The sequence below is a fragment of the Pteropus vampyrus genome, unplaced genomic scaffold (assembly GCF_000151845.1).
Source record: "Pteropus vampyrus isolate Shadow unplaced genomic scaffold, Pvam_2.0 Scaffold8, whole genome shotgun sequence".
NCBI lineage: Eukaryota > Metazoa > Chordata > Mammalia > Chiroptera > Pteropodidae > Pteropus > Pteropus vampyrus.
Genome location: NW_011888789.1, coordinates 13,226,754 through 13,238,816, shown reverse-complemented (window position 1 = coordinate 13,238,816; position 12,063 = coordinate 13,226,754). Strand labels below are relative to the sequence as shown.

Here is a 12,063-nt window from a genome sequence, read left to right as displayed (position 1 = left end):
AGAGGGATCGCTGGATCGTATCATAGATCAATTCTTAGTTTTTCTGAGGAACCTCCATACTGTTTTCCATAGTGGCTGTACCAATTTGCAGTCCCACCAGCAGTGTGTGAGGGTTCCTTTTTCTCCACATTGTCTCCAACTTTTGCTATTACTTGTTCTGTTGATTATAGCTATTCTAACAGATGTGAGATGATATCTTATTGTGGTTTTGATTTACATTTCTCTAATAACTAGCGTTGTTGAGTATCTTTTCATATATTTGTTGGCCATTTGTATCTCCTCTAGGGAGAAGTGTCTGTTCAGGTCCACTGCTCATTTTTTGATTGGATCGTTTTTGTTGTTGTTGTTATTGAGTCATATGAGTTCTTTGTATATTTTGGATATTAGGCCCTTATTGGAGGCGTTGCTTGCCAATATGTTTACCCATTCGGATGGTTGTCTCTTTACCTTGTTGACAATTTCTTTTGCTGAGCAGAAGATTTTTATTTTGATGTAGTCTCATGCATTTATTTTCACTTTTCCTTCCCTTACCTTGAGGTCAAATTCATAAAATCCTCTTTAAGTCCAAGGTCCTTGAGTTTAGTTCCTATGTTTTCTTCTATGCATTTTATTATTTCAGGTCTTATATTCGGGTCCTTAATCCATTTTGAATTAATTTTGTTGTGTTTTGATAGACAGCAATCTAGTTTCATTCTTTTGCAGGTGGCCTTCCAATTTTCCCAGCACCATTTATTGAAGAGGCTTTCTTTTCTCCACTGTACGCTTTTGGCTTTTTTTGTGGAAAATTATTTGCCCATACAAATATGGGTTTACTTCTAGACTCTCGATTCTGTTCCACTGGTCTGCCAATACCATGTCATTTTGAGTATTGTCTCTGTGTAGTATAATTTAAAGCCGAGCAGAGTGATTGATGCCTCCATCTTCATTCTTTTTTATTCTCAGGATGGCTTTGGCAATTGGGAGTCTTTTGTGCTTCCATATGAATCTGATAATTTTTTGATCCATTTCTTTAAAAAATGTCTATCAGATTTTGATTGGGATTACATTAAATCTGTATAATGCTTTAGGTCATACGGCCATTTTAACTATGTTGATTTTTCCAATCCAAGAACATGGAATATCTTTCCATTTCTTTGTATCTTCCTCGATTTCTTTTAACAGAGTTTTATAGTTTTGATTATATAGGTCCTTCATATGTTTCATTAGATTTATTCCTAGGTATTTTATTCTTTTTGTTGCAATTGCAAAAGGAATTCTTTTTTCTTTTTCTGACGCTTCATTATTAGAGTATAGGAAAGCTATGGATTTTTGAACATTGATTTTGTATCCAGAGACTTTACTGTATTTGCTTATTGTTTCTAGTAGTGTTCTTGTGGACTCTTTAGGGTTTTCTATATAGAGAATCATGTCATCCACAAATAATGACATTTTGACTTCTTTGTTTCCTATTTGGATGCCTTTTATATCTTTCTCTTGTCTGATTGCACTCACTAGGACCTCCAATGTCATATTGAATAGCAGTGGTGATAGTGGAGAGCCTTGCCTTGTTCCTGGTCTTAGAAGGAAGGTTTTTAGTTGTTCAACATTAAGTATAATGTTGGCTGAGGGTTTGTCATAGATGGCCTTTATTATGTTAAGGTATTTTCCTTCTATATGGATTTTGTTAAGTGTTTTTATCATAAATGGATGCTGTATTTTGTCAAAAGATTTTTCTTCATCAATTGATATGATTATATGATTCTTATTTTTTAATTTGTATATCACATTAATCGATTAGCATATGTTGAATGATTCCTGAGCCTCTGGGATGAAACTCTCTTGATCACGGTGTATAATCTTTTTAATATGTTGGTGTATAATCTTTTTAATATATTGCTGTATTCAGTTCACTAGTATCTTATTTAGGATTTTTGCATCTGTGTTCATGAGAGATATTGGTCTGTAGTTTTCTTTTTTTGTGTGTTATCTTTACCAGGTTTTGGTATCAGGGTAATACTGGCCTTATAAAATGAGTTGGGAAGTATTGCCTCCTCTTCAATGTTTTGGAAGAGTTTGAGAAGAATAAATATTAAATCTTTGAATGTTTGTTAGAATTCACTGGTGAAGCCATCTGGAGCTGGACTTGTACTTTTTGGTAGATTTTGGATGATTATTTCCATTTCCATACTGCTGATCAGTCTATTTAGATTTTCCAGTTCTTCTTGATTCAGTCTAGAAAGGTTCTATTTTTCTAAGTACTGGTCCATTTCTTCTAGGTTATTAAATTTGATGTTATATACTTTTTCATGGTATTCTTGTATGATCCTTTGTATTTCTGCAATGTCAGTCATAATTTCCTCTCTTTCACTCCTGATTTTGTTTATTTGAATCCTTTGTCTTTTTTCTTGAGTGAGTCTAGCCAGGGGTTTGTCAATTTTATTAACCTTCTCAAAGAAGCAGCTCTTTGTTGCATTTATTTTTTCTATTGGTTTTTGTTTGTTTTCAGTTTAATTTATTTTGCTCTAATTTTGATTATTTCTTTCCTTCTGCTGACTCCAGATTTTATTTGTTCTTTCTTTTCTAGATTTAAGATATCAAAATATTAGGTCGTTTATTTGGACTCATTCTTGTTTTTGGAGATAGGCCTATAATGATATGAACTTTCCTCTTATGACTGCTTTTGCCATGTCTCAAAAGTTTTGATATGTTGTACTATCATTATCATTCATTTCTATGTATCTCTTGATCTCTCTTTTTATTTCTTTCCTGACCCAGTTATTCTTCAGTAGTATGTTGTTTAATCTTCACGTATGTGTGGTTCTTTCTTCTTTCTTTTTACAGTTGATCTCTAGTTTCAAAGCATTATGATCAGAGAATATGGTTGGTATGATTTCAACCCTCTTATATTTGTTAAGGCTATCTCTGTGTCCAAGTATGTGGTCAATTCTTGAGAATGTCCCATGTGCACTAGAGAAGAATGTATAAGCAGCTCTTTTGGGATGAAAGGCTCTGTAAATGTCAATTATGTCCACTTGGTCTAATGTATCATTTAAGAATGTTATTTCCTTATTGATTTTCCGTTTGGATGATCTGTCCATATCTGACAGTGGGATATTTAGGTCCCCTACTACGATAGTGTTTTGGTCTGTTTCTCCCTTTAGTTCTGTTAGTAATTGCTTTACATATTTTGGGGCTCCTTGATTGGGAGCATAGATATTAATAAGCGTTATGTCTTCTTGGTGCATGATTCCCTTTATCATTATGAATTGTCCCTCAGTATATTTCTTTACAATTTTTATTTTGAAGTCTATTTCGTTCCATATTAGCACCACTACTCCCACTTTTCTCTGAATACCATTTGCTTGAAATATCATTTGCCATCCTTTCACTTTGAGTCTATATTTGTCTTTAGAGTTGAGATGTGTCTCCTGGAGGCAGCATATGGTTGTGTTTTAATTTTTGATCCAATCTGCAACTCTGTGCCTTTTTATTGGTGAGTTCAGTCTATTTACATTTAGGGTGATTATTGAAATATGAGGTTTTCCTATAAACATTTTATCTTTTGCTTTCTGGTAGCTTGGTATTTCCACTGCTTCCTTGTCCTTGTGTTTCTGTTTTCTTTATTTTGATTGGCTTTTGTGTTTTGTCCCTCTGGGCCTTCTTGTTTTATGTTATATACTTTGGAAATTGAATCTTTGGTGTGAGGTGACCATTACAAATATGTAAAGGATAGTTATATACAGTTTTCCCTTTTCTTCTGTGCATACTTTATCTCTATTCTCCTTTGTGAATTTGGATCTTTGAATTCTCTTTTTAGTCATCGTTGTCTCAATTTGTCCCTATATAAGCTAAACATTTGTTACCATCTTGCTATAGCAAATTTCTTCTTATTGTTTAAGCTTATAATGCCTTGTTCTTACTAAAGGTTGCATTCCTCTGTTTCTATTTGCCTGCTAGTCACCTTATTCATAGTTATTTGTTTTGTCACTTTGTTTTAGGGGTGAGCTGCCCCTTTCAGTATTTCCTATAGTGCAGGACTCGTAGTGGAGAATTCTCTCAATTTTTGTGTCTGGAAAAGTCTTTATTTCTCCTTCATATCTAAAGGAGAGCTTAGCTGGATACATTATTCTAGGCTGATAGATCCTTTCATTTAGTCATTTGAATATTTGATTCCACTCCTTTCTGGCTTGTAAGGTTTTTGCTGAGAAGTTCGATGATAATCTAATTGGTTTTCCTTTATAAGTTACAGTTTCCTTTTCCCTGACTGCCCTGAGAATTCTGTCTTTGTCATTGATTTTTGATAATTTTAATACAATGTGTCTTGCTGAAGGCCTTTTTGGGTTGAGATCATTGGGTGTTCTGTTGACTTCTTGAGTTCCAAGCTCCAGTTCATTCCTTAGATTTGGAAAATTCTCGTCCACTATTTGTTTGAAAATGCTTTCTAGTCCCTGCTCCTTTCCTTGCCTTCAATAATGCCCATTATTCTTATGTTTCTTCTCCTGATGGTATCAGCTAGTTCTTGTATTTCTCTTTCATTATTGTTCATTCTTCAGTTTTCTCTCTTCTTCCTTCTAATTTATTTCTAGATTTCTGTCTTCGATATCACTGATTCTTTCCTCCATTTGGTTGACTCTATTTCTCAAGCTTGTTATTTCAGTTTTCATCTCTTGCAGTGTGTTCCTTATCTCCAGAAGGTCTATTCAGTTCTTTTTGAGGGTTTCAATCTCCTTGTTAAAGAACTCATTCTTCTCATCTAGTTGTTTTTTCAATTCCTTAAATTGCTGATATGACTCATTTTGGAACTCACTGAGTTTTTCAGAAGTACCATCTTTAATTCTCTGTCATTTAAGTCGCACATTTTTATGTCTATAAGCTTATTTTCTGGAGATTTTTCTCTTTCTTTTTGAGATTTCTTGTCACCTTGGTTGCTCGTGGTATTTAATGGACTATTTCTCTGCCTGGGCATTAATTCAAGTGTATTCTGATTTTTTTTTTTTTCCAGAAAGGAGCTTTATTATATAATAGTCTTTAGTCTGTTGCAAAGAAGTTGTTTTTCTATTGGTTTCCAGTAGGTGGCGTCTAAGCCTCCTGGATCTCTGCTTTATATAAAGTCTTTATAGATGTTTAATCATGCTTGCTACCCTCAGTCTCAGTTCCTGTCATTGTTAGTGACAGTTTCGGTAACATTTGCTCAGATTCCCCTGGGACTCTGTGGAGAGTATGGGGGGAGTGGCCCTCTGGGTTGGGGGATGGGGGCTGTGGCTTAGCCTCGTTTTTTCAACCACACTGGTAAAAATCTACTGTTGTTTCTTTGCCATCCCCACTTTTCTGCCATCCCCGTTTCTCTGCCTTCTGCCCTGATGACTGGACACTGCCTCTGGCTGCATAGAGTTCTCAGCACTCCCAGGCAGGGCTGTTCAGGGACCTCACCGCACCTTCTTCCCTCCATCACCTCCTATAGGGAGCTCCAGTGGCTGCAAGAGGCAGCTGCTTTGTTTCTCCCAGTCCACCCTCCGACACCAGAGATTCTGACCTGTGGTAGCTCTTATGCACAGATCCCACACTCAGACGTGCTGGTGTGCAGTTTATGTGTTTTTTATGTGTTGAGTTTTAGATGTTCAGTTTATTGTTGTTTCAAGGGGAGAGATCTGGGGACATCTTTCACTCTGCCATGTTTTTGATGTCACTCTAATTTGTATTTCTTTAATCCTTCACTCTATTCATTTTTTAAAAATAATCATTTAGCTCTTAACTCTGTACTAATGAACAAAACAATCAGAATGCCTTTTCTCCTAGAGTTAAAAAACTAGTAGGACAAGATAATCAGTCAATCAATAATATTCAACTTGTTGATAAATATTTTGAAACAAAAATGTTGCTAAGGAAATACAGAGTAGTAAGGGAGTGGTATGTTAGATGTGTGCTTAGAAAATTATCTGTGTAAACAGTGAATAAAGTATTGCATTTTGGACTCTGGAGTTTAAGTGATAAGTTTGAGTTAGAAAAATAAATAGTTGAGTTGTCAGGTATTGGTGTATTTTAAAATCTATAATAGATAAGATCACCTAGGAAAAATATAAAGAAGGAAAAAACAAAATCTTTAGTCAATACAAAGGTATTATAATATTTAGATTTTGAGATTTGATAATCTCAAAATCTTGAGATTATCATGTTAAGAGAAATAAGTCAGACAAATAGTTGAGAGCCACATGACTTCAAAACTTATATGTGGTCTATAAAATTGGAAACAACAAACAAGACAAACAAAAACTTATAAACATAGACAACAGTTTAGTGGTTACCAAAGAGTAAGGAGGGGGGTCAAATATATGATGACAGGAGATTTGACTTTGGGTTATGGACACATAATGCATATACAGATCATTATTGAAATGTACATTTGAAAACTATGTAATTTTATTTACCAGTGTCACCTCAATAAACTTAAGTTTTTTAAAAAAGAAACCATAAGAGGAAAAGGAAGCAACAAGTGAAACAGAGATGAATCACTCTGTGAGGTAGGTGCTACAAGAGAAAGCAGTGTTACAGATAAGTGTAATATAAAAACCAATAAAATTTTGTTGATTAGGTATTTATTTCTACTAAAAATATTTAATATACATTCTTATATAATTGACCTACTATATGCAAGTTTGAACCTAACAAAGTTGAACATTTTGTCTGTTGTGGAATGCTATTAAATAGCTTTATTCCAAGACTAGGCAGTTTATGGAAGCAACACTACATAAAATTTGATGTTTGACATATTTTTAGTCATTCCAGTGGTGTGAAGATTTTTAGTAACTGCAGCATGGAAGATTTTGCACATTTTATTTCAAAGCCAAAATCCCAGTGTCTTCAAAATCAGCCACGTTTAGATCCATCATATAAAGCTGCGGTTTGTGGTAATAAACAAGTGGAAGAAGGAGAACAATGTGACTGTGGGACTCAGGAGGTTGGTACTAATTTAAAAGAATACATACCAGAATTACATAAAAATTATTAATTCTTATAGTACTACTCTGCCAATTTTCATAATTTATCAATCTAATTTTTTAACAAAAACCTTCAGAAGACATATAGGGATTATAATTAACCACTGAGTGCACTTATATATTGGTATACAGATTTGATGGTTTGTAGATTATCCATACAGTGATTTTCAAGGTTTAAATTTCCCCTCTTGAGTGTATTTTTCCCTAGTATTTCTTCTTAACCTAAAATCCTCTGCCATTCAGAAAGATAGATATAAAACTTTAACAACTAAGGAAGAAAACATAGGCACATTCTGGCTTTGAATATTTTAATCCAGGTCGATATTTGAGTCAAAAAGATTTGTACCATACATAATATATAAAAGTCAGTTTCTGAACCCACAGAAATCTTAGAAAAAGCTGCTAGATCAGAGGTAGGTAGAAAGAGTAGAATTAAAGGGAATGCAGTGAGGGAGAGAGAGAGACTCATAGTGAGTGGTATGAACCCGAGAGAATAAAGAAGACATGAATGGAGTTCAGAGTTCCCCACTGTATTAGCTAAGGTCATTCATGTGTACCGTCCCTGACATGAAAAGTATGTTTTTAGATACCTAGTTTGGTGATGTGCTTTTATTATGAGGAAATATTCCCCAACACCCACTTGTTTTTGCTTGTTTGGGTCTAAACGGAAACACCTTAACAATTTCTAATAAAAATTGACAGTAGTGCATCTCAGCTCTATTAAATGTCATATAATTGAGTCCTAAATTCCTGTTATATAACTCAACCCTCTGGAATTCCATATGGATAGCAATAACAATGACAGATTAGGCAAAAAAGTTCTGGAAAACACTGCAAATTTAGTGTGCCCTAGTAAGTATCATGTTATAACTCATAGTAAGACTACTGAAATCTATGATTTATTTTAGTGTAACTTATTAAAACTTTTGGCCCAATTAACTCTATTTCAAATCTCTGGAAATTTTTAAAGTGTGTGTGTGTGTGTGTGTGTGTGTGTGAGAGAGAGAGAGAGAGAGAGAGAGAGAGAGAGAGAGAGTCTTCATCTCTCTAGCATTCTCCTTTCTTATCTGTTGCTTTTATTAAGCCTAATAATAGAATTAGAAAAAAAAAAAAAAACAGAATCACTGGTATAAACAAATTATAACTTAAAACAGGTCATCATAAAATATGAGTAAGTAATATTGAGGTGATAATTTGTCATGCTAAGAAAGATCATTTTTTAGCTCTTCATTTTTAGAAAATGAAAAGAAAACTTTGAATCTCATAAAAGTTACAGAATTATTATGTAGTAGATTCATAAAGGATGAGCAAGAACTAATAACTATAATGAAATTGTTAAGTCATAATTTTTATTTCATGTTTTATACTTAATTATCTCTGTCTACAAGAGCCAGAGATCCTCATGTCAGCTTTGGTGGACTCCACTGTTTCAGAAAATATCACTACCAATATATTCAAACCTACTCGAGGGATATAAAAAACATGGTCTGTCACATTGTAGATAACTAATAAATTTCTGTTGGTTTATTTTTTTCTGCTTGCCAACATGTAAAGTAAGCATCTATCAAAAGTATATATAATATATATAACATATTATATGTTGTCATTATTAAAATATCTACCCAATGTAAATAAAAGTTGGAAGATACTTAAAAGCATTTGATTTTCCTTTAAGGAATGTGAAGCTCTGCCAGACACATGCTGTGGTAGTACTGCATGTGTACTAAAACAAGGTAACACTTGTGATAGTGGAGACTGCTGTGAACGTTGTCAAGTAAGTTGTCTTACAATTTCTCTATTACCTACATCAGTAAAGTTATCATTCTTTATAATATTTATGTATTCACAGTCTACTTTATTCAGTTTAATTTACCTTATCCCATCAGTTCAAAGCAAAAGGAGACACATGCAGAGCTTCCTCGGATGAATGTGATCTCCCTGAATTTTGCAATGGATCATCTGCATCATGTCAAGATAATGTTTTTATTCATAATGGTTATCCATGTGGAGAAGAGCAATGGCTCTGTCTGGATGGTTCGTGTGTGAGTGGGAAAAAGCAATGTGTAGAGATATTTGGTGAAGGTATTTATTTTAATTTGATTTCCCATATATACACTGTTTTAGAAAATGAAAAGAAATAGATATTAATATATAATTGTGATTTTTTTAAATAAAGTAATTTTAGTATAAATATTTTAAAGAATTACAGAAAGAGAAGAGGAATACTGTAAGGAAAAATCATACAAGTTGTTTGGGATTAAAATTCTGAATTATTTTTACAAAATAATAAAGAGAAAGATTCAAAATCTCTGAGATCTACAGTTTTCTCAATCAATATAGAATAAATATATATGCCTATAGACATTAAAAGGGTCATAAATATAAGCTGGCATATGAATACAATTTAAACTACACCTGCAAACACACAAAGACAGATGCATACATTTATAGCAGGAAGCTACAAGGATGACTCATGAAAATCTCAAAGAAGACTCTGAAAAATCCAGTAACAATAAAATCTTTGAAATATGATGTTCATTGTTGTTGAAAACAAAAAGGAAAGCTACAATATGAAACATATACGGAATCATTTGCTGAAGAAGATAGAAACAGCAGCAATGGCAATAGTATTTCATGTCTATATCAGAGGAATCAAAAGCAATTAATAGAGAAAATATTTAGGATATGTATAGAAATAGCCAGGTGGGTCAATTGTCTCTCAACTGGAACACAGCAATGCTTACTCTAGTTTCTGTGTAAAAAGAAGTTGGAAAGTGATTATCAACTTCCAAAGTGAACATACAATAATAATGACTATTGCTTTGAAGAAAAGCAATACAAAGACACAGGAAAGAAACTTATGGAGTGAAAAAGCGCTCTCTCTCGAGAGTGGGTTATTTGGAAATATAGTGAGGAAATTTTGAAGAAAGACAGCTATTTCTATATCTATCTGTCCGTTGATTGGTTGGTCGGCCCGTTGGTCAGTCTGTCTGTCTGTCTGTCTGTCTGTGGTCTGTAGGTGGGTCTTTTCTGTTGGTTGGTCTATCTATATCTATCTATCTATCTATCTATCTATCTATCTATCTATCTATCTATCGAGAGAGAGGGGAAGAAGATCATGAATTGAAAGGTAAACTGATTAAAGTTTAAAAATAAGTTAACAGTTAAATCACTAAAAAGGTAGAACTTCTGTTTAAGCTGGCAGATAGAATTGAGAAAATTTGTATCTATTATGTTTACTCCAGTGTAAACATAATAGATACAAAAAAGGGGAAAGTATATCAAAGCATTTGAACTCATATAATTTGCTTTCCAAATTCATCTCTGTAGAATTGTTTGTGAAAGATGTCCAAAATAAGGAAAACTAAACCAGGAAAAAGAATTAAGCAAGAAGAAATAATAATAGAAATTAGTAAAAGTCATTGCTGATTAATATACATACCTTTTAAAATATAAAAGATAAAGATATATAATAAATAACTTTAAAAGATAAAGGATAATATGAAATGAAGCTATTAATATGTTAAAAATGCTAACCTCTAGAACAAAAATAGAAAAAGTTTTACCAGAAAAACAAACAAAACTCAATCATTCCAATAAAATGCAGCACAGAGAGAAATTAAAATTTGGCATAAGTCAAGTATTCATAAGAATAATGAAATAATGTGAAACTAAAAGCTAATAAAGGGGAAAAGCAAAAGCAATAAAAATAATTGATTAACCCTCAAGCAAGAGTAAAAAAAAAAAAGAACATGGAATAGGAAAACAAATATTATGATAGTTTATTTACATATAAATATTTAGCAATCACATCAAATATAAGACCTGTATTAAATATTAAATTTAAGGAAAAGATGTAACAACTAGTGACAGATGCAACTATTAGAAAATTACTATGAAAATCAAGACACATTTCATTAATGATATTTTTAAAGGCTTTAGAGTATGGTGAAACCAAAGACAGAGTAATGGTTTAAATTCCACAGGAGAGAAACTTTGCATACCTCAGGACAACTGTCAGTCAATTATGTTCCTAGGAACATTTTCAGATTCCGAAAGTTGAAGTTCAGGCTTGCCTTGGGCAGAGAATCTACCAGAAAACCAAGATAAAATAGAAAAGTTTTAGCAGTTGGAATTAAAGACTATCAAAACCATAAACTATTTTTTATCACGAGGCATTTCAGAGCTCTGAAACTGCTCAGGAACTTGGTCGATTAGGTCACAATTATTAAAAAGGCCTTATAAATTTCCTTGAAATCACAAGATGATCAAAGACCAAATGGTGGAAGAATTTGCCAAGAAAATCTTAACCTTCTAAAAGCTTTTGCTGTATTTTGAAGTGCCTGTATTAGTAGGCTAGGAGCCTGTTTTGAGATTCTCTAAAAAGGATATATTTATCCCTGGCCAAATTTCACTGAAGAGATGATAAATACTTGAAAGGCTCTCTATCTGTTTTCTTTTCCTTTTCTTTCCCCTAGGAATTTTATAGCTCTCTCTCTTAAATGTGAGTCTGTAATCTATTTTGAGTTAATTTTTGTTTATGGTGTGAGAAATGCTACCAACTTAAATCTTTAGTATATGGATATACAGTTGTTTCAGCATCACTATTGAAAAGATGATTATCCCCCCATATGACTTGGCACCTCTGATGAAAACTCATTTGACGGTAAAAGTAAGGGTTTATTTTTGGACTCTCACTTCTATTCCTTTGATCTACGTGTCTGTATGTTTCTGACAGTAGCGCACTGTCTTGATTACTGTAGCTTTGTAGTTTGTTTTGAAATCAGTTTGTTTTGAAAACAGGAAATGTGCGTAATCCGACTTTTTTCTTCTTTCAAAAATTATTTTGGGTATCATGGGTCTCTTGAAATTCTTGAATTTTAGAATCAATTTGTTAATGTCGTCAAAAAAGGCAGCTGGAATTTTTATAGCAATTGTGTCGAATCAGCATATCTATTTGAGGTGTAATGTTATATCAACTACATTAAGGCTTCTAACACTTGAGCATGAGATGTATTTCCAATTATTTGGATCTTACTTAATTTATTTTAATGAAATATTTTATAGCTTTTTAATTATCAGTGTACAA

At 33.0% G+C, this 12,063-nt stretch overlaps 1 protein-coding gene across 1 annotated transcript in view; it reads left to right on the top strand.

Annotated features, from left to right (window-relative positions):
• The window catches only part of ADAM2 (ADAM metallopeptidase domain 2), a 107,589-nt gene that overhangs the window by 44,297 nt on the left and 51,229 nt on the right, over window positions 1-12,063 (top strand). The window contains exons 12-14 of the mRNA XM_011373439.1: window positions 6,754-6,934; window positions 8,650-8,748; window positions 8,861-9,056. Coding sequence (XP_011371741.1) covers window positions 6,754-6,934; window positions 8,650-8,748; window positions 8,861-9,056 — 476 coding nt within the window. The remainder of the gene's footprint in view (window positions 1-6,753; window positions 6,935-8,649; window positions 8,749-8,860; window positions 9,057-12,063) is intronic.